At 40.3% G+C, this 20504-nt stretch overlaps 1 protein-coding gene across 1 annotated transcript in view; it reads right to left on the bottom strand.

Moving 5' to 3' along the window:
- ESR1 (estrogen receptor 1) overlaps positions 1–20504 on the bottom strand; it is a 253311-nt gene that overhangs the window by 16917 nt on the left and 215890 nt on the right. Inside the window, exon 7 of the mRNA XM_082633739.1 lies at positions 13986–14119. Within this exon, the coding sequence (XP_082489865.1) occupies positions 13986–14119 (134 nt within the window). The remainder of the gene's footprint in view (positions 1–13985; positions 14120–20504) is intronic.

Consider the following 20504-nt stretch of genomic DNA (forward strand, 5'->3'; position numbering starts at 1 on the left):
TATCTCCAGAACCACAGAGATTCAGATATATTTTTTCCCCTTTTTCCTAGATAGAGAATCAAAATGGCAAAATGGCTGATAGTTCTCGCTGATTATTTTGAAAAAGATAATTAGTGTCCAAAATTACTATTTCAGAAAGATAAGTGGACATGTAGATGATACCTATTCTTTAGACGTATCAGTTCCATCATTTCAAGTGAGCTCTACAGTAGATGAAAATTGTGTTGAAAAAGTATCACATGACTGTGACAGGCTTATCTCATTTCTCCTTAATAGAGCCTTGGGAAAGGACGTATTACATTGCAAAAAGGAGACACAGAATTCCAGAATTATGGATTTAAGTTCAGTGTTTTTCAAACCATTTTGAGAATCAAAATCCTTTGAGAAGAGTGAACTTCATGTGAAACATTCACATAGTTTATAAACTGAATGAAGTCAAACTTCTCTGATTAAAGCAGGAGAAGGGGAGAGGGGGAGACTGGAGCCTGCTCACTCAGCCCCTCCTCCTCAGTCTCATGTCCCCATCCTCTGGTGACCAGAGGCTCCTTCTGAAACATGAGGCTCTAGCAGAAGGTTTAAAAAGCACTGATCTCAGGACGAGGCAAAGTCAAGCCACAGACTGGGAGAAAATATTTGCAAAAGATACCTTTGCTAAAGGACTCTTAGCAAAATATTCAAAGAACTTGAAACTCAACAAAAAGAAAACCAAGAACCCAATTAAAAAATGAGCAAAAGACCTGACACTTCACCAAAGAAGATATAGAAATGGAAAATAAGTATATGAAAAGATGCTTCACATCATATGTCAGTAGAGAACTGAAAACTGGAACACGTCTATTAAAATGGCCGAAATCTAAAACACTGACAACAGCGAATGCTGGCGAGGATATGGAGCAACAGGAACTCTCACTCATTGCCGGTAGAAATGAAAAATGGTGTAGTCACTTTGGAAGACATTTTGGCAGACTTTTACAAAACTAAACATACCCTTTCTATATAAGCCAGCAATCATGCTCCTTGGTATTTACCCAAATGAGTTGAACATTCATGTCCACACAAAAACCTGCACATGGATATTTATAGCACCATTAATCATAATTGCCAAAACTTGGAGGCAAGTTATCCTATAGTAGGTGAATGGATAAACTGTGGTACCTCCAGACAATGGAATATTATTCAGCGCTAAAAAGAAATGACACCACAACTACTGAAGCCCACGTGCTGCAACTACTGATGCCAGCGCACTGAGAGCCTGTGCTCCACAACAAGAGAAGCCACTGCAATGAGAACCCCGTGCACCACCACGAAGGGTAGGCCCTGCTCACCACAACTAGAGAAAGCCCACTCACAGCAACGAAGACCCAATGCAGCCAAAAAAAAAAAAGAAACGAGCTATCAAGCCATCAAAAGACATGGAAAAATCTTAAATTCATATTACTGACTGAAAGAAGCCAATCTGAAAAGACTACATAATATATGTTTCCAACTACATGACATTCTAGAAAAGACGAAACTAAGAAGACAGCAAAAAAAAATCAGTGGTTTTCAGGGGTTAGGGAAATGGGTGGGTTGAATAGTCTGAGCACAAAGGATTCTTAGGGCAGAATGTCCTAAATGTCCTAAATAACATACAGAGTGGAAACTCCTCTGTACAATAGTATACTGATGGATACATGTCATTTTACATTTTTTAAAACCCATAGAGTGTACAACATAAAGAGTGACCCTTAATGTAAACTATAAACTTTAGGTTATAAAGGTATGTAAACGTTAAGTTCATCGATTCTAACAAATATACGTCTCTGGTGTGGGATTTTGATAATGAGGGAGACTGGGGGTGGCGTGGAGGGGGACAGGTTATAAGGGAAATCTCTGTACCTTTCCCTCAGCTTTGCTATGAACCTAAAACTGCTCTAAAAAATAAATTCTACAAATAAACAATTTTATTAATTTTTAAAATGGAAGGATAGTTGATTTACAATGCTGTGCCGATCTCTGCTGTACAGCAAAGTGACTCAGTTATACATATAGACATTCTTTAAATAAATAATTTTTAATGTAAAAAGGTCCCCTACTGAGCCACTCATTAATTTACTTGTTGGGAAACAGAGGCTCAGAGAGGTTAAGGAACTGGGGCTAGTGGATGCTACTGCTGGGAGGGTTTTCAGACAGAAAAGCAAGGCTGGACTTGCCTGAGGTCACCCTGTGGGTAAATAAAGGGCAGAGTTGGAATGAGCACCCAAATACCCCTCACTCCCGGGCAGTACTGAAAGGCTACACAAAGAATTTCCTAACTTCAAGGTTTGTGAGAAACTAGAAATGACTGCCAATAGCCTCGCCTCCAGAGATATTTGAGAAAACTAATAATTTTCCTGGAATGACTTAGGAGCACTCCAGATTTTCCAAACAAGGTGCAAGATGGTGCGGAGAAGAGGTGCTGGTGGACCCAGGCATCTTCTAAGAGTCTCTTTAATTAAGAACATTTACCAAAATGTTAACAATGATTACTTTTGTGCAGTGAAATTATGATTACTTGGGAGATTATTTTTCTTGGTGGCTTTTCTGTATTTTCCAAGGTCTCTGCCTCAGGCATGTATGCCTTTCGTAATCTGGTAGAAGAAAATGCTATTGAAAATACAAAATCAAAGTGCCTTTCATTTCTATTATTTCACAAGCTTTGTCAATGCCTGGACTGATGAGAGGGAAACAGAGCTGGTGAGGGATATTCCAAGGACTAAGGAGCTTGCTGTAGGGATATTACTTATTACTATTTTCATAATATTGCTATCATCCCTAAGGCTGTTCGCATTTCTGAAACTCTTCAAGGTTTGCCATTTCGGCAGAAAAGGGAACTAACAAATTTGTTACTAAAGCTTCGGAGAAAATTTTTCTTAGTTGGAAATACCTGCGACATGTCATCAGTAACCTGAGCTACTTATCTAAGTAGAGAAAAGATCAGCTTTGTCCCATGAGGACTGGCAGGTTGGAACGCAAAGGAAGCAGGTCTTACTAGAAGGTGCTGAGTGCTTGGCTTTCGCTGAACACGAAGGTTATATTATCTCACTCAGAGTAACATCCGCTCTACCAAAAGTAAGGGCTTCACCATCAAGATGAAAAAGGAAAGGTCGTGTCAATCACACAAAGCTCCAGAACCCAGAGCAAATGAAATCTTTGGAGGAGGCAGGTTGTCCTTCCCGAGATGAGTTTTTAAAGGGAGGTTCACTTACGGCCATTCAACCTCTTGTCTTTCTTTTTATAAATATCCCTCAGTAAAAACGGTGGCAAAGGGACCAAAGGCAGAGGGTAAGATACTAAATGCCAACCCTCTGTGCATCCTGAGTGCTTAGAATAAGAGCAGTTCACCAGCACAGTGTCTGTGCAAGTCATAAAATTTAAAAATGACATAACAAGCACCTATATAGATAATAGATAATAAAATACAACAACATTCTCTGAAGCGATACTTTGCTTCCAAAGGAGTGAGCTTGGGATGTTTGTAATATGATGTTTATAACATGTCCTGTGTAAAAATTCCTGCCTGGGAATTTCACAGCTGAGGGCAGTAGCTGGGCTGGAGGGAGCTGTCTGCATCGCTGCCTCTGAGGCGGATGCACCCACCTCTGTCTTCCACATTCATGAAAAGGTTACATTTATGTAAAAGTATAATTTGATAAAGTTTTCTGGGGCAGTAGGCAATATGTATCAAGAGACAATGCTATTTATACTCTTTCACCCAGCAAATCCACTTCGAGAAACATTATCCAAAGTAATAATCACAAGCAGGCAAAAGACAATTATAAGAATGCAAAACAAGCGTTGTTTATAATAACAAAAGAGAGAAGTCACTTGTGTTTAACAATATCAGATTCGTTAAATAAATGATCTTATATCTTCATGAATGATTATGGCAGCCATTTAAAGTCTTATTTTTATTTTTTATTTTTGGCCGTGCAGCTTGCGGGATCCTAGCTCCCCGACCAGGGATTGAACCTGCACCCTTGGCAGTGAAAGCTCAGAGTCCTAACCACAGGACAGCCAGGGAATTCCCTAAAATCTTATTTTTAAAGAGAGTACATGTGTATGATCCTAATTAACATGGGTAAATATAAAGATGAATATATATACACACAGTACGAAAAGAAAATAGTTTCGAACACAAATTGTTAGTCTAAAGTAGGCACTGTATTGTAAAAGCTAACCTGTATTAACAGGTAGGCACTATTATGCTCGCCATTTCATGGACCAGGAAACAGGAGCCCAAAGCGTTTAAGTAACTTGTCCAAAGTCATACTACTAAGTAGCAAAAAGGGGATTTGAACTTGGAACTAGAGTCCCTTACTCTTAACCCTTATACTCTATTGCAGTAAGACCCATCAAAACGTCCGCATGGTCGGTTAACCTCAGGTGGTTATTTCCTTAATAATACATTTTGTTATTCTAAAATTATCTAAATTTAACATATTTTTTTGTAATCATAATTTTATTTTTAAAAAGAACAGTTCTGAAGTCAGAGAAAAACATATACCATATTCTAACGCATATATATGGAATCTAAAAAAAAAATGGTACTGATGATTCTAGCTGCAGGGCAGGAATAAAGAGATAGACATAGAGAATGGACTTGAGGACACGGGGTGGGAGGGGGAAACTGGGGCGTCGTGAGAGTAGCATCGACATATATACGCTACCAAATGTAAAACAGATAGCTAGTGGGAAGCAGCCGCATAGCACAGGGAGATCAGCTCAGCGCTCTGTGACCACCTAGAGGGGTGGGATAGGGAGGGTGGGAGGGAGGGAGATGCAAGAGGGAGGGGATATGGGGACATATGTATGCATACGACTGATTCAGTTTGGTGTACAACAGAAACGAACACAGTATTGTGAAGCAGTTATAATCCAATAAAGATCTATTAAAACAAAGAACAATTCTCTTTTTATATGTGTCTTTATCTTAAGATCGTGCAGTCCCTGAGGTAGAAACTGCCTTACTAATCACTGCTAATATAATCACTACTGGTATGACCACGGGGTCACTCTGATGGAGCATCCCTAGGGTCCAGGGAGCAGTCCACACGGCTCACTTTATGCAAACTAGTATGTAGGAACTACTTCTACCTCCCATTTTACAGATGAGGCAACTAGAGGCAACGTTTCCTTTCCAGCACTTAATGCCTGGAAAAGTAGTAAATCCTCAATAAATGGTAGTTAAGCTAACATATAGTAGCTTATAAATCCATGGATATCACTCAGTTCAGTGGGGTATTGCTGTCTGTCTTATATGCCAGAAGAAAAACAAAACCTAAAAAGTAGATATAAACTAAAAACTCAGAGAAAATAGAACCGAGGCAACCTCAAGCTACCTCAACATTCAAAAGTAGCCGTACCCCCTGGGGGAAAGTGCTGAAGGAGTCTGAGGCTGATGTGGTGCTCAAGGACCAGAACCCCATGGGAGAGGCAGGGAGTTTGTTTTTCCATCTTTCTTTCAACCCAAGAGAAGCAGTTAGATGTAGCCGTGGGCCCACACATGAAAGGCTAGGCCCAGAAGTAGGTCTTCCAACTAAGCATAGGGGTGTTTGGTTTAGACTGAAAACTTGACAGTCTGACTTTCCATTTAAATGTTTCAGGAAGCATACATATTCCAATATGGCTTTTACTTGTTCAATGAGTACCATGCAAGGAAAGGAAAACCCCATTAAAAAACAATATTTTATTTCACTTCTGAGTTCAAGAAATTAGCGGGATTTTGTTGCTGTTTTCTCATGGTCTTCTTCAGTTCAGGTGTCAACACACATTTAGATTTATAGTTCAATGTGCCAGGCATGAGGGCAAAGAGAGGGCATCTATGGCCCTTCCAAATATAGGGCCTGAGTGTAATTCTTGTCCTATGATTAGAACAGGGAGATCCTGACACCAAAGTCTCTGCAGGATATTAGATCACATAATATTTTCCCTCTAAAAAAAACAACAGATTATAATAGTAATGATGATATTAGCTCATATTTTTAAGCTATCTTTTTATGTCATGACAAACCTTTGGTTTCACAGGACAGTTTAGAATTATTATTTCTATTTTATAGTTGAGGAGACCAGTGAAGAGAGGTCCAGTGGCTTGATGAGACCCTGTTAGTTTAATGGTGGAGCCAGAACTTTCCCTCTTGCCTTTCTTCTGACTCCAGCCAAGTCCAGCTCACCCTAATGACTCAGTTGAAGCATCGGTGCTCAGGTAAGGACCCTGCTGTCCATCTCTGTGGACACTCTGCTTCTCTTCATCATGACATTCCCTTATCTCATGACATTGAAATGATCTGTTAATTGCCTGTGTCCCCTGACCAAGCCAATGTGTGAAAGACAGGCCTCCATTTCCTGTCCCCAGTGCTGGGCAGTGTTCTTTCTGAGCACCAGCAGTTTTTCCCCACAGTTTGCAGAATGGTTCATTTTATAATGTACTAGAGAACTAGTTTAACTTAGCAGACATTTCGTCACCTACAGCAGTAGTTTTCAAACTAATTGCCATACATTGCTGATAATTAAAAGAGGATTCTCAAAGGTCCTTAAACTGTCTCTTGGCCTTTTAAAATTGTGCGCTTTTATCTTAACAATATTCTAAAAAATATCATTAAGACATTAATTTCAGAATGTTCTATGTCAGTTAGATCAAGAGTTCTCAATCCTGGTGAGACTGAAGTCTTGGTGGGAGCTTTAAACAAATACCGATATTCACGGTTAATGATATTGGAATCTCTGGGAAGGGTCCCTGCAACAGAATTTTTTCAAAGACCCCCAGAGGATGGAAACGTGTGGAGTATTGAGATGGACCCATCTAAATAATCCATATCATCTTTGACTGTTTCCTAAGTTACATATTTTTCACCCGTGCTCATTATGGCCTCAAGTCTAACAGTTATGTCTTAAGTATCTCAGAAAAATAAATGCAGAAGCAAACAAAATACATAAATGATGTGTTCTTGCCAAAACAGGGTGCTACAGAAACAAAGGTTTTGCCATCCTTTTGAACACAGACAAGCGAGGAGAACAGGGTCCTCACAGCAGGCTTGGTAGGCTAGCAGACAGAGATCTGCCCCAGCAGGCTGCAAAAAGCAACTCAATTTCTGCCAAAACATTATTACCAGTTTGCCTTTCAGTCTGTATTTAATTTGTGAATTTGTTTTGGTTTTGTATGTATATAAGAGCTGTGAACATGGAGTTTGCACTCATTCATTTACATAATGTGATTATTCATATTCAAGCAACATACAAAGAGCATTTTAAGTCAGCAGTGGGGTAGTCTGTGGCATTTTTCTTTTTTTTAATGGTCCCGTATATTATTCAAACTTAAGAATACGGACAGGTAATTTCTGGGCCTTAGAGAATGTGGGTGAAAATGGTGGTTGAATCAAGGACCTAGGAGACAGCTTCCCCCTTTGTCCATGCTCCTTGGAGCATAAAAGGATGGGCAGGTGCTCTTCCCTCTGAGGTTCTTGAATACGAATGGATAACTGCTCCTAATATCAGGATCATCAAAGATTTCTAGTCTCCCAATGGCTCCTGCCTTTGCCCCGTCTGAAGAGTTAAGACCCCCAAGTCTTCCCCAGGTTACAGGCACTTGGCTGGTTCCCCCAGTTCCTTAGAAGTTCCAAGAAGTCTCTGCAAGAAGACACAGGACCCAATCCACCCCGTCTGGGGCCTGGGACTATTCCACTCACAAGAAGGACATCTTTGCCGTGAGAATGCAATTTTTTTTAACCCCAAATGACTGGCGTGAAATCCCACTTCAGAATTCCCAGGCAGGAAGTTATGTATTATCTGCTAAGAAAAACGTGCCAGGGTTTTTGTATTTGGAGAGTCTACAGACATTTATGTGCACATATTATGTGCCAGGCACTAAGTGGTCATTGTTTCAATAGTCACAACAATTCTGTGTGTTAGGTATCATTATCTCCATTTTACACATGACGCTCAGGGAAGTGGCTTTTCAAAGGGCATCCATCACCCCCTAACTAAGTGCCAGAGTTGCTTCTCTTGAATGCCTGGGCTCTCTAAGACAAAGTCCATGGTGTGCCGAGTGTTCAAGAAATTAACGGAGGCCAAGAGGCTTAAGGCCACACATTAGGTGGAACAAGGAAAGACTCCAAGAGCTGCCGACCGCCTACAGAATCCATCCGCCAGTGAGAAGACAGTGAACCACTTAGTAACTATCAAGTGCCATTTATCTCAAAATTACCACAATAAGCAGGCTCCCTGGAGGGGAAGGTTGACATTATAAAGAACTCAAGAGATAATACAATCAAATCTTCTCCACTGTGACAGCAATGGGCATACCTGACAATGTGTCTATCTGAGATTCCAAGGCTTGTTCCCATCAGGAACTTTCAACTGTTAAGAATGAAAGATCCTTAATGTTTACAGTCAACATATTTACAGTATGTTTTTTAAATGTTTTTCATCTAAATATAGGGACTCTGAATCATTGTCTAACTTCTACACTTAAAAATATAAGGGCTTCCCTGGTGGCACAGTGGTTGAGAGTCCGCCTGCCGATTCAGGGGACACGGGTTCATGCCCCGGTCTGGGAGGATCCCACATGTGGCGGAGCAGCTGGGCCCGTGAGCCATAGCCACTGGGCCTGCACGTCCGGAGCCTGTACTCTGCAATGGGAGATGCCACAACAGTGAGAGGCCCGCGTACAGCAAAAAAAAAAAAAAAAATCAATGCAGTGAATAATTGTCTAATAATTAGCAGAGAGAAAGCAAAGAATTCAGCTCCGAGAGAGCAAACAGTCTTTGTGATGGGAGCCTGTTATAATTAATCACGATTACAAATGCTTCTCTGATGAGATTGCAGCCTCTTGTGAACATATACAAAGCAAATGGATGTCACCAGCTTCAGCATCAGATGTTTCATCAAGGCATCAAGATGACAAGATATGCCATTATTAACAAAGCAGAACTAGGTGACAGACAAGAGCTGGTACCATTTTTATGTTTACATTTAATGTATATGCACCTATAGGATATTCCATATCCTTTTTTCTTTAAATGAACACCGGGATACACACTTCAGAGATGTTGTCATAATCCTTCCTTCCTGGCATTTTACTTTCCTTTAACTTTACACCTCGGGTTTTTAGCCCCAGTGGTTTTGGCTCTTTATCCTTTAATACTCCATCAATTGAAGAGAAATGTTGTCTGAAGATCAGTTTTGGATGAACAGGTAATCAAGGGTACAACATTTTTATAGCAGAAGACTTTCCAGGAGTAACAAACATGCCTGCCAATGGTAACACCGGGATCCAGCGGTCAAAGAGTTGGAGTAATTGGAATTAGTCTGTGGGTCAGGAGAGAAAAGAAGATCCACTGTAACACAGAGGGCAGAGGAGCTGCAGTCAGGGGTCTGACAGACTCTCCAGGGAGCCAGTTGGATAAAGTTACCTGGGAGTGAAGTGCGTGAGGCTCTTCAGAATTACTGAGGCATATAAAGAATTGTGGTCAGAAAGATGTTCAGAAAATGGGGATAAATAATTATTAACTTGCTCTTGAAGGCCAAACCCAACATTTATTAGAGATTGTAGACTTATACGTATTAAGCTTTTTTTTTTTTTTTTTTTTTTTTGTGGTATGCGGGCTTCTCATTGTTGTGGCCTCTCCCGTTGCGGAACACAGGCTCCGGACGCGCAGGCTCAGCGACCATGGCTCACACGCCCAGCCGCTCCGCGGCATGTGGGATCTTCCCGGACCGGGGCACGAACCCACGTCCCCTGCATTGGCAGGCAGACTCTCAACCACTGCACCACCAGGGAAGCCCACGTATTAAGCTTTGACTCATGAATTTTTCTGAGTCTTGAAAAACACTTCCTAAATGGGTGGTGTTCTGAATGAGAGTGGATTCTGAAGGCTTTATGAGGATCACACAGGTGGGTAAAGAGGATGAGAAGAAACAGAGTCAACTGATGGTGAATGGGGACACCACAGAGTTTTCATTAAGGTCCGTCAAAATTAAGGTTCAAATAACAATCAATTACTATCCATGAGATAATCTTGCTCTAAAATTTCTCTAAATAAAATTAAATAGCACAATTAACAAAGCCTCAGGAGAACACTTACAACCTCTATTGTTATTATTACCCTCCTGTCCTTGCATATTTTTTTAAGCCTAGCGGAAGGGAGGCCTTTAAACTAAAAGCACTTAATTTTATTGAAAAAAAGGCATGAACTGACTCCGTTTAAGCCAGATATTCTCATGAGTGATGATGACAGTTGGCACTGATTGAGGACCTACAATGTTCCAGGAACTGCATTAGACACTTTATACACAGTTTCTCCTTGATCTCACAATAACCCAAGGAGATGGGCATTATTTTTTTCCCATTAATAGTTGGACATTATCTAGATCTATAGTACACTGAAAAAGATGATATGTTTCATCATGGTGGGAACAGCACGGGAAAAATGGGGACTTTCTAGGTGCTTCTGGTCATGCCCAGCAAATACGCATCTATTAAATGACTGAATGGTCTAATACTTTTTGGCAGTTCACAGGCTGTGAGGAATAAAAAAATTAATAGTTTATAGGGAAATTGGGACATACATGCATAAAGAACCCATCCTGGCTAAAATAAAACACTGAAAAACCAAAACCAAAGAACGATGTCATTCATTTTCATATATTTGGCTTAAATTTCATGGTGGGAATTCCATAACTGATAAGCTATTGAATAAATTAATGAAATTATTGAATCAATTATTGAAATCAGTGCACCAACTACCCAAATGCTAGATTGTGAGGTACTGGCTCTAAGAACTAAAATAGTCTGGAGAAGAAAATCTCATTATGGACTTGGGTTGTAGCAAGATTTCCTGAATGAGGTGAGATCTGAACCAGACCTGAAGAATTTGAAATACTGGAATTACGAAGAAGAACTGAAGTCACGCTGGGGAGCAGAAATACAGTAAATGGGCACAGAACCTCCTTCCTGGTCCCCCTCTGTAGCTCCAGCTCCATCCTCCACTCCCACTGCTGCTGCCTTCCAGCCTTTTGCCCTGAGCTCATCTGTTCTGTACGCATTTGCCCTACCTTGAACCCTGTCCAGCTAGTTCTCAGAATGCCTTGACACTAGCATTGATTTGGCTAGGGCATCTTTGGATTAACTAGCAATGCCTCTGTCCTTTGGTGGGGAGTATAAAAACAAACAGTGTTTGTCCTATGGATGATTAGAGGCTTTTGCAAGCAAAGTAATAAATTCTTCTGTCTCAGAAATGATGAATAACTCCCACCCGCAAACAGCTGTGAAGAGGGCTTCCCCTGGAAATGTTGGCATTTGGGAGACCTTCTCAAGGCTTCCAGAAAGACATTCCTAGCAGGTCCTCATAACAACCTTTCAACTCCCCTTGTGTCTTGGCCCCAAAGTCAAGGCCAATGTAAACACACCCTTCTCAGACTTTGTTGACAGGGGCTCAGCCCAAAACCCAGGGTTCCTCCATACACGGAGGTCTTGTTTCCCAGGGACGAGAAAAGCATCTTCTAGTGCAGGTTTCCTGAATCATTTCTAGCTTGGCTTCTGTCAGAGATTCCAGGAATTAGAGTCACTTTGTATTTTGTCTCATGACAGGTGAAGAGCTGCCCCTGATCAGAGCAATGAATTGGTTGGGTTTTTAGAAAAGTCCATACCTCCAGTTGTGGGAAAAAGCTGTTGATTGTCGTGGTGACCCTCATATGACTGATCACTTTTTGACTCTGAAAAAGGCCCTGAGCACCACACCAGTGTGTTTAGGAGTCACGTTTTTTTTAGATTCTGTTTTTCAGGAACAATATGAGACACCAGGAGCTGTGCTCAGCGGCAGATCCGCTTTTCCAAAACAGAGCTCACGTTTGGAGGGGAAAGAGCAATTCCGCTTTTCCCAAGTTGAGAGACGGCTTCTGTTTTGCTACAGCTCATGAGCCAGCAGTGCCGTCCTTACAAGAAAAGATGAGCTGCTGGTATCTCATGAAAAAGACAACTATACACTCTGTCAGTAAAACAGTGCCTTGTATTTCCAAAATAGCGTTCCAACCCTCCCGGCGCAAGGGAGCTCACAGAAGATCCTGAGAAAGAGGTAAAAGAACAAGGATAGAGCAGGAAAGTGTAACTGGTGTCAGGGGGTAGCAGGCGGAGGTCCTGAGGTGGGAAATACTGTTTGGAGATGCTGGTGCCCGTCTTTAATACTTTCTTGTGAGGGCTTAAAGTTTTTCCTCTGGGATTTAAAAAACTTAGGTCTATAAATCCAATATTTGGATGGCAAAAGTCCTGCCTTTTTTATTACATAATATGAAAAAACACCCCCCCCATAGGAACAGACCAGTAATGCAGGAAAAAACTCTGCAGATCTGAAGGATATATTTTTGATTACCAAGATCAGAGCAGCTCCTTTTGTTGATTTTATAACTCCAGCTAATTTCACTTCCTGTCTGGGGTATTATTTCCTGGTAAAGGTAGGAAAAAAGTCCCAGCACTTGACAGGCCTGCCTTCCCTGAAATTAACAGATTGCCCACATGAGAGACGTCGGCGTGTGCCAGCCCTCCATTGAAGAAGGAGCAGGTTCAGGACCTGGCACTGTGCAGCCGAGTGGCACTGCTCCCAGAACTCTCATCCAATAAAGAGCCATTGTGGGATCTGGACCCTTCAACATACAGGACAAATGACTCAAATGAAAAGCACGATGCACGTGAGTGGAACCTGAAACTTGAATGGAGTGGTAATCACTTCCTTAGTGGAGACCACATTATTTTTCATGCAACTTCATTCTGTAATTCAGTCCCTGCCTAGTGTAATAGTACAGATTTCCATTTATCAGTTAAGTGAGAATGATTACTATAACAACCATTAAGCAATATAGGTTACTACCATTGGTGGGGGAGAGAAGTGGAAAATTGTTAGGGGATATGGGATGGGATTGGCATTCATCAGGAAGAAACAAAACATCTCAAAAGACAAGGGAGTGCCAACTCTTTCCATATGGGATCAACAGAAACTGTAGTTCAGCTATTGGGAACTTTGAGACTGTATCAAATGATGTAAGAAACTAAATCTAAAATCAGGTCCAGGGCTTCCAAACAGTTGTGATCTGTATGTGAGAATAAGGTCTCCAGCATGAGATAGCCCTGAGGCTGGGGGACTAAGGTCCAGATTAAGGGCATCTATGGTGCAGGTGACACCCCATTGTTAAGCTTCAGGTGGTGCAGACTGGGGATCTAGTGCTTAGACTCAACTACCGAGGAGTCTGGGACGAGTCAGGGTGCTGATTCAGGCTGAGCCATAGTTTCCATCTGGGTGACCTGGAGTGACTCATTATGCAACAGCCAACCTCACCACAAAAAAAAAAAAAAAAAAAAAAACAGATGCCACTCTCAGCTAAGCTTTCTCAAATGAATACATAGGAGGGGACAGTTGAATTAGACACCATGGATCAAATGAAAACCACTCTTCCAGCTGGACCAATATACCGAATTCCATGTTTTTCTATCTCTGAGCCAATTATATTTTTCAGCTAATCAATTTTGACCAGAAACATGGTCTGTCTCAAATAAGCCTCTTTGCTTACGATCTGGAACTTAGAATTGGTCACACTATCCTAACAGGGTCACTCGCTCTACTTACTTTCTGACATATACAACTAACAACAGACTTATGTCCACATACATGTAACACTTTAATGAAAACATCCCCAATACCTGTGAGAGGATAAAAGTATTTCAACAGAAAGGCCATTGGATTCAATGTTCAATTTTTGTTTTTCATTCATCATTTTTGACCAGCTTGGTTTCACCTCCATAAGTAATTTAGAAAGAAGATAGGCATTTTATTTTATTTATTTTTTAATTTTAAATGTGTTAATTGTTTCTATCAATTTGTGATTCTGTCTTTGTAGTAGGTAGCTTGTACCTGGTTGAAAATATAAGTAAATATTTCTTCCAGTAACCAGCACTAAATTTTCCCATGTTATCCACTCACCAGAATTAAGCAAAATGATGGATTTGAGGCACACAAACTCCTCTCCCTGGAGATTCATCATACGGAACCGAGACGATGTAGCCAGCAACATGTCAAAGATCTCCACCATGCCCTCAACACATTTTCCCTGGTTTCTATGAAAACACAGGAAAAAGGAATTAAAGAACAGGAAAGCTTCCAGAAGACATGATAAGGTTCACATTTGTAAAAATTTACTGGCTCCAAATCTGTAACAAAAAACCACAGCCCATCCTCTTCATGGAGCATGAACATTCATTTGAATTCTAGAAGGCAAGATGAAGAAAGATTTTCCATCAATAAAACATTTTCATTTCAAATTCTTAGCAGAGATGTATTATTCAATCCCCAAATCTGTCATGCTGAATATGACGTTCTTCAACCTATGGGTAATTAAAAATGATTCGAATTCAGGTAAATATTTTTTCTAATAAATATTTATCAAACTGCTACTATATTCTAGACGTTGTGGTAGTAATGAGAATAAAAATAGGGCCTCTAATCTCAATATGCTCATGACCTTGAAATAATATAATCAATTTTAATAGACTTATATAAAATGCTTCTGAAATACAGGACAAACTATGAAAACTATGAGCTGTAGTTGTGCTGGAACCATTGGTGTTGCCTAGGATGACAGGTAAAGATTTGCCAAGTGGGTGGCATTTGAGTTGACACTTTAAGAAAATGTAAATAGGATTTCATTGAGCTGAGGTGTGAAAGCATCATTGGAAGAGACCCTAAACATGGAAAGGAGGAACAGTGTGAAAGAACTTGGAGCAGTGTGCTAGAAGCAGAAGGAGATAGGAGAGTAATCTGGGAAAGAAGGACAATGTCGGTTGATGAAGGATGTCCTACATCATTATATAAGAAGTTTAGGCTTTTTCCCTGTACAACAGAGCTTTAGCATCAAGGATTTAGCATTAGTAGTTGCAACTATTGAATAAGCAAACTCAAAACTTCAAAACATGTAATATTTTCAAAAGAAAGTATTAGTATCTTTTCCATAAGGTTGGTGCAGAAATTAAATGCAGAGATAGATGATACATGTGAAAGGAATTCATTCATCTTGTTATTCATGAACTGAATTTTGGGCATGATGGGTTTGGGGGGATAGAAAGAAGCTAGAATATTTTATGCATATGCAAACGTATGTTTGTGCAATATATAAAAATTTAAAACATGAACAGTAAACACATTGTCCAGCACCTTGTTTTGTTGTTAATGGATATATTTTGGGGTTCTTCATCAACTGTTTTTAAGAGCTGCATAGATTTTCACTAAACAAAATGTTATTATTTCTCTAACTACTTCTTTGTTGGTTGACACTTAGTTTGATTTCAAGTGTTGTGCTGTTACAAACGTTTCATGCAATGACTATACTTATGTTTATGTCTAGACACATGTATAAATAGCTATAGAATAAATTCCTAGAAGCCAAATTGCTAGATTGGAGGACTTATGTATTTTTAATTTGGACAAATAGTTCAAATATTGCTTCTAAAGAGCTTGTACCATTCGGCTGTTGGTTGGAGAATATATTGGTATAAGCTCTTCCTCTGAGCTGCCTGTTTTTATACTTTGCCCATATCTTTTGTTGGGTTTTTGGTCATTTTCACATTGATTCTTAAGAGCTCTTTATATATTACAGTAATTAGCCTTTTGTTCTATGTGCTTTTAATTATTTTCTCACTATTTGTCATAGTTTTCTTTTGATTTTGTGTCTAGTATTTTCTTCTGCAAAATATTCAATTATTACATAATCAAATTTATCAAACTTTCATTTATGGCTTTAGAACAGTATGTCTTGCTTGAAAAGGTCATTCTCCCTTCCAATAACATGTTAAAAACTACCTTATGTTTCCTTCTAATACAGTTCCATGTTTTTACACTTAAATCTTTGATCTTCTGGGATTTATTTTTATAAAAACTTTATTGAGATATCATGTCATATCATTCACCCATTTAAAGTGTACAATTCAATGGATTTTAGTATATTTATAGAGTTGTGCAATCATCATTTGAGATTTCTTTTGGTGTAAGATGTGAGACAGGGATTCAGCTTCATATTTTTCCAGGCAGCTACTTAGTTTTCTTAACACCATTTATGGAATAAGCCATCTTTTTTCACAGTGACTTAAAATATGCTGGGTACTTTTGATAAATTCATTTACTTCTTACAACTGCTCTTTAAGGTTAGTATTATTTTCCCTATTTTCCAAATAAGGAAATTAGGACTCAGACCTGTTAAGTCAAACCACACTGCCTACCAACCAAAAGAAAGTATTCCAACAATAAGATTTTCTTTGTTTTCCTTTCTTGCTCTACTTTAATTCATTCAAAAAGATTTATTGAGGACCCCTTATATATCAGGCTTTGTGCTAACATTAGGGGACAGAGAAGAAAGCCATGGCCCTTGTTAATGAAGAGATCAGGATGGGTGGGGGTTGAGATAAATTAGGAATTTGGAATTAGCAGACACACACTACTATATATAAAATAGATAAACAACAAGGTCCTACTATATAGCACAGGGAACTATATTCAATATCTTGTGATAAACTATAATGCAAAAGAACCTGAAAAAGAATATATATATATATATGTATGTATGTATAGATAAATAAATAAATATAGATAGATAGATATAGATAGATAGATAGATAACTGAATAACTTTGCTGTATACCAGAAACTAACACAACATTGCATATCAACTATACTTCAATAAAAATTTTAAATAAATAAAGGGATCCAGAACAGGGGCAAACGGACAAGAAAAAAATGAGTGCAATACAACAGGATACATTCCCCAGAAGAGGTACAGAAAGAGTCTTATATCTAATGTCAGTCTCCCCAAATTTACCCCACATCAATATTGAAGCAATTGTCATGGAATTCTCTGATAAAGGTAAAAAGAGTTTTTATGTAAAGTGCTTAGAATGGCATTTAGCACACCGTAGGGACCATATTTAGGTCTTAGCTACAGACATATTGATAAATAGGTAGATCCATAGATATCTGGGTAGAGGTTGGCCTTTTTACCCGAAGTATCCAGAAAACAATTGCCACAGTGCATTTTGCTTTGTGGAAGTCCAGGTGCATGAGAGCTTGACATAAGCAGAGGGGAATCTTTAAAAGCTATATTGGCAAGGCGGACCTTCAAGATGGCGGAGGAGTAAGACATGGAGATCACCTTCCTCCCCACAAATACATCAAAAATATATCTACATGTGGAACAACTCCTACAGAACACCTACTGAATGCTGGCAGAAGACCTTAGATTTCTCAAAAGGCAAGAAAGTCCCCACGTACCTCAGTAGGGCAAAAGAAAAAAGAAAAAACAGAGAGAAAAGAATAGGGACAGGACCTGCACCTCTGGAAGGGAGCTGTGAAGGAGGAAAAGTTTCCACACACTAGGAAGCCCCTTCACTGGTGGAGACTGGGGGTGGGAGGGGGGTAAGCTTCAGAGCCATGGAGGAGAGCACAGCAACAGGGGTGCGAAGGGCAAAGTGGAGAGATTCCCACACAGAGGATCAGTGCCGACCAGCACTCACCAGCCCGCGAGGCTTGTCTGCTCACCTGCTGGGGCGGGTTGGGGCTGGGAGCTGAGGCTCGGGCTTCAGAGGTCAGATCCCAGGGAGAGGACTTGGGTTGGTGGTGTGAACACAGCCTGAAGGGGTTAGTGCGCCATGGCTAGCCAGGAGGGAGGCCGGGGGAAAGTCTGGAGCTGCCTAAGAGGCAAGAGATCATTGTTTTGGGGTGCATGAGGAGAGGGGATTCCTTCCCTGTCTGCCCACAGAAGGCAGAGCACTGCCTAAACGAGCTCCAGAGATGGCTGCAAGCCGTGGCTATCAGCACAGACACGAGAGACAGGGATGAGACACTGTCTGACGCTGCTGATGCAGCCACCAAGAATCCTGTGTGCAAGCACAGGTCACTATCCACACTCCTTGCCCACGGGGAGCCTGTGCAGCCTACAACTGACAGGGTCCCATGATCCAGGGACAACTTCCCTAGGAGAACACACAGCGTGTATCAGGCTGTTTAAACATCACACCAGCCTCTGCCACTGCAGGCTCGTCCTGCATTCCAGTTATAACTACTGTAACCCTCCCTCCCCCAGGCATGAGTGAGCCAGAGCCCCCTAATCAGCCGCTGCTTTAACCCTCTCCTGTGTGGGTGGGGAACAGATGCCTGAGGGTGACCTACACGCAGAGGCGGGGCCAAAACCAAAGCTGAACCCCAGGAGCTGTGCAAACAAAGAGAAAGGGAAATCTCTCCGTGCAACCTCAGGAGCAGCAGATTATATACCCACAATCAAGTTGATGTACCTTGCATCTGTGGAATACCTGAATAGACAATGAATCAACCCAAAATTGAGGTGGTGGACTTTGGGAGGAGCTGTAGACTTGGGGTTTTCTGTCTGCAACTGACTTGTTTCTGATTTTTATGTTTATCTTAGTATAGTTTTTAGCACTTGTTATCACTGGTGGATATGTTTATTGATTTGGTTGCTCTCTTCTTTTTTTTTAATTACTTTTTCATTTTAATTTTTTTTATTTTAATTATTTTATTTTATTTCATTTTATTTTTATTTTTATTTTCTTTCTTTTTTTCTCCCGTTTCTTCTGAGCTGTGTGGCTGACAGGGTTTTGGTGCTACGGCCTGGTGTCAGGTCTGAGTCTCTGAGGTGGGAGAGCTAAGTTCAGGACATTGGACCACCAAAGACCTCCTGGCCCCATGTAATATCAATTGTCGAGAGCTCTACCAGATATCTCCATCTCAGTGCTAAGACCCAGCTCCAACCAACGGCCAGCAAGCTCCAGTGCTGGATGCCCCATGACAAACAACTAGCAAGACAGGAACACAACACCACCCATTAGCAGAGAGGCTGTCTAAAATCATACTAAGTTCACAGACACCCCAAAACACACCACCGGATGCAGCCCCGCCCACCAGAACACAGGCACCAGTCCCCTCCACCAGGAAACCTACACAAGCCACTGAACCAACCTTACTTACTGGGGACAGACACCAAAAATGACAGGAACTACGAACCTGCAGCCTGTGAAAAGGAGACCCCAAACACAGTAAGTTAAACAAAATGAAAAGACAGAGAAATATGTAGCAGATGAAGGAGCAAGTTAAAGAATGACCAGAACAAACTAATGAAGAAAAAATAGGCAGTCTACCTGAAAAAGAATTCAGAGTAATGATAGTAAAGATGATCCAAAATCTTGGAAATAGAATGGAGAGAATACAAGAAATGTTTAACAAGGACCTGGAAGAACTAAAGAGCAAACAAACAATGATGAACAACACAATACATTAAATTAAAAATTCTCTAGAAGGAATCAATAGCAGAATAACTGAGGCAAAAGAACGGATAAGTGACCTGGAAGGTAAAATAGTGGAAATAACTACTGCAGAGCAGAATAAAGAAAAAAGAATGAAAAGAATTGAAGACAGTCTAAGAGACCTCTGGGACAACACTAAATGCACAAACATTCGAATTATAAGGGTCCCAGAAGAAAAAGAGTTAAAAAAGGGTCTGAGAAAATATTAGAAGAGATTATAGTTAAAACTCCCCTAACATGGGAAAGGAAATAGTCAAGACCAGCAAGCACAGAGAGTCCCATATAGGATAAAACCAAGGAGAAACAGGCCCAGACATATTACTCAAACTATCAAAAATTAAACACAAAGAAAAAATATTAAAAGCAGCACGGAAAAAGCAACAAATAACATACAAGGGAATCCCCATAAGGTTAACAGCTGATCTTTCGGCAGAAACTCTGCAAGCCAGAGGGAGTGGGAGGACATATTTAAAGTGATGAAAGGGAAAAACCTACAACCAATATTCTCCACCCAGCAAGGATGTCATTCAGATTCAATGGAGACATTAAAACCTTTATACACAAGCAAAAGTTACTAGAATTCAGCACCACCAAACCAGCTTTAGAACAAACGCTAAAGGGACTTCTCTAGGCAGGAAACACAAGAGAAGGAAAAGACCTACAATAACAAACCCAAAACAATTAAGAAAACAGTAATAGGAACATACATATTGATAATTACCTTAAATGTAAATGGATTAAATGCTCCAACCAAAAGACACAGACTGGCTGAAAGACCCATATATATATTCTGTCTACAAGAGACCCACTTCAGACCTAGGGACACATACAGACTGAGAGTGAGGGGATGGAAAAAGATATTCCATGCAAATGGAAATCAAAAGAAAGGTGGAGTAGCAATTCTCATATCAGACAAAATGGGCTTTAAAATAAAGACTATAACAAGAGACAAAGAAGGACACTACATAACTATCAAGGGATCAATCCAAGAAGAAGATATAACAATTGTAAATATTTATGCACCAAACATAGGAGCACCTCAATACATAAGGCAAATGCTGACAGCCATAAAAAGGGAAATTGACAGTTTAACACAATAATAGTAGGTGACTTTAACCCCCCACTTTCACCAATGGACTGAT

The sequence above is a fragment of the Mesoplodon mirus genome (assembly GCF_964341445.2).
Source record: "Mesoplodon mirus genome assembly, chromosome: 10".
Taxonomy (NCBI): domain Eukaryota; kingdom Metazoa; phylum Chordata; class Mammalia; order Artiodactyla; family Ziphiidae; genus Mesoplodon; species Mesoplodon mirus.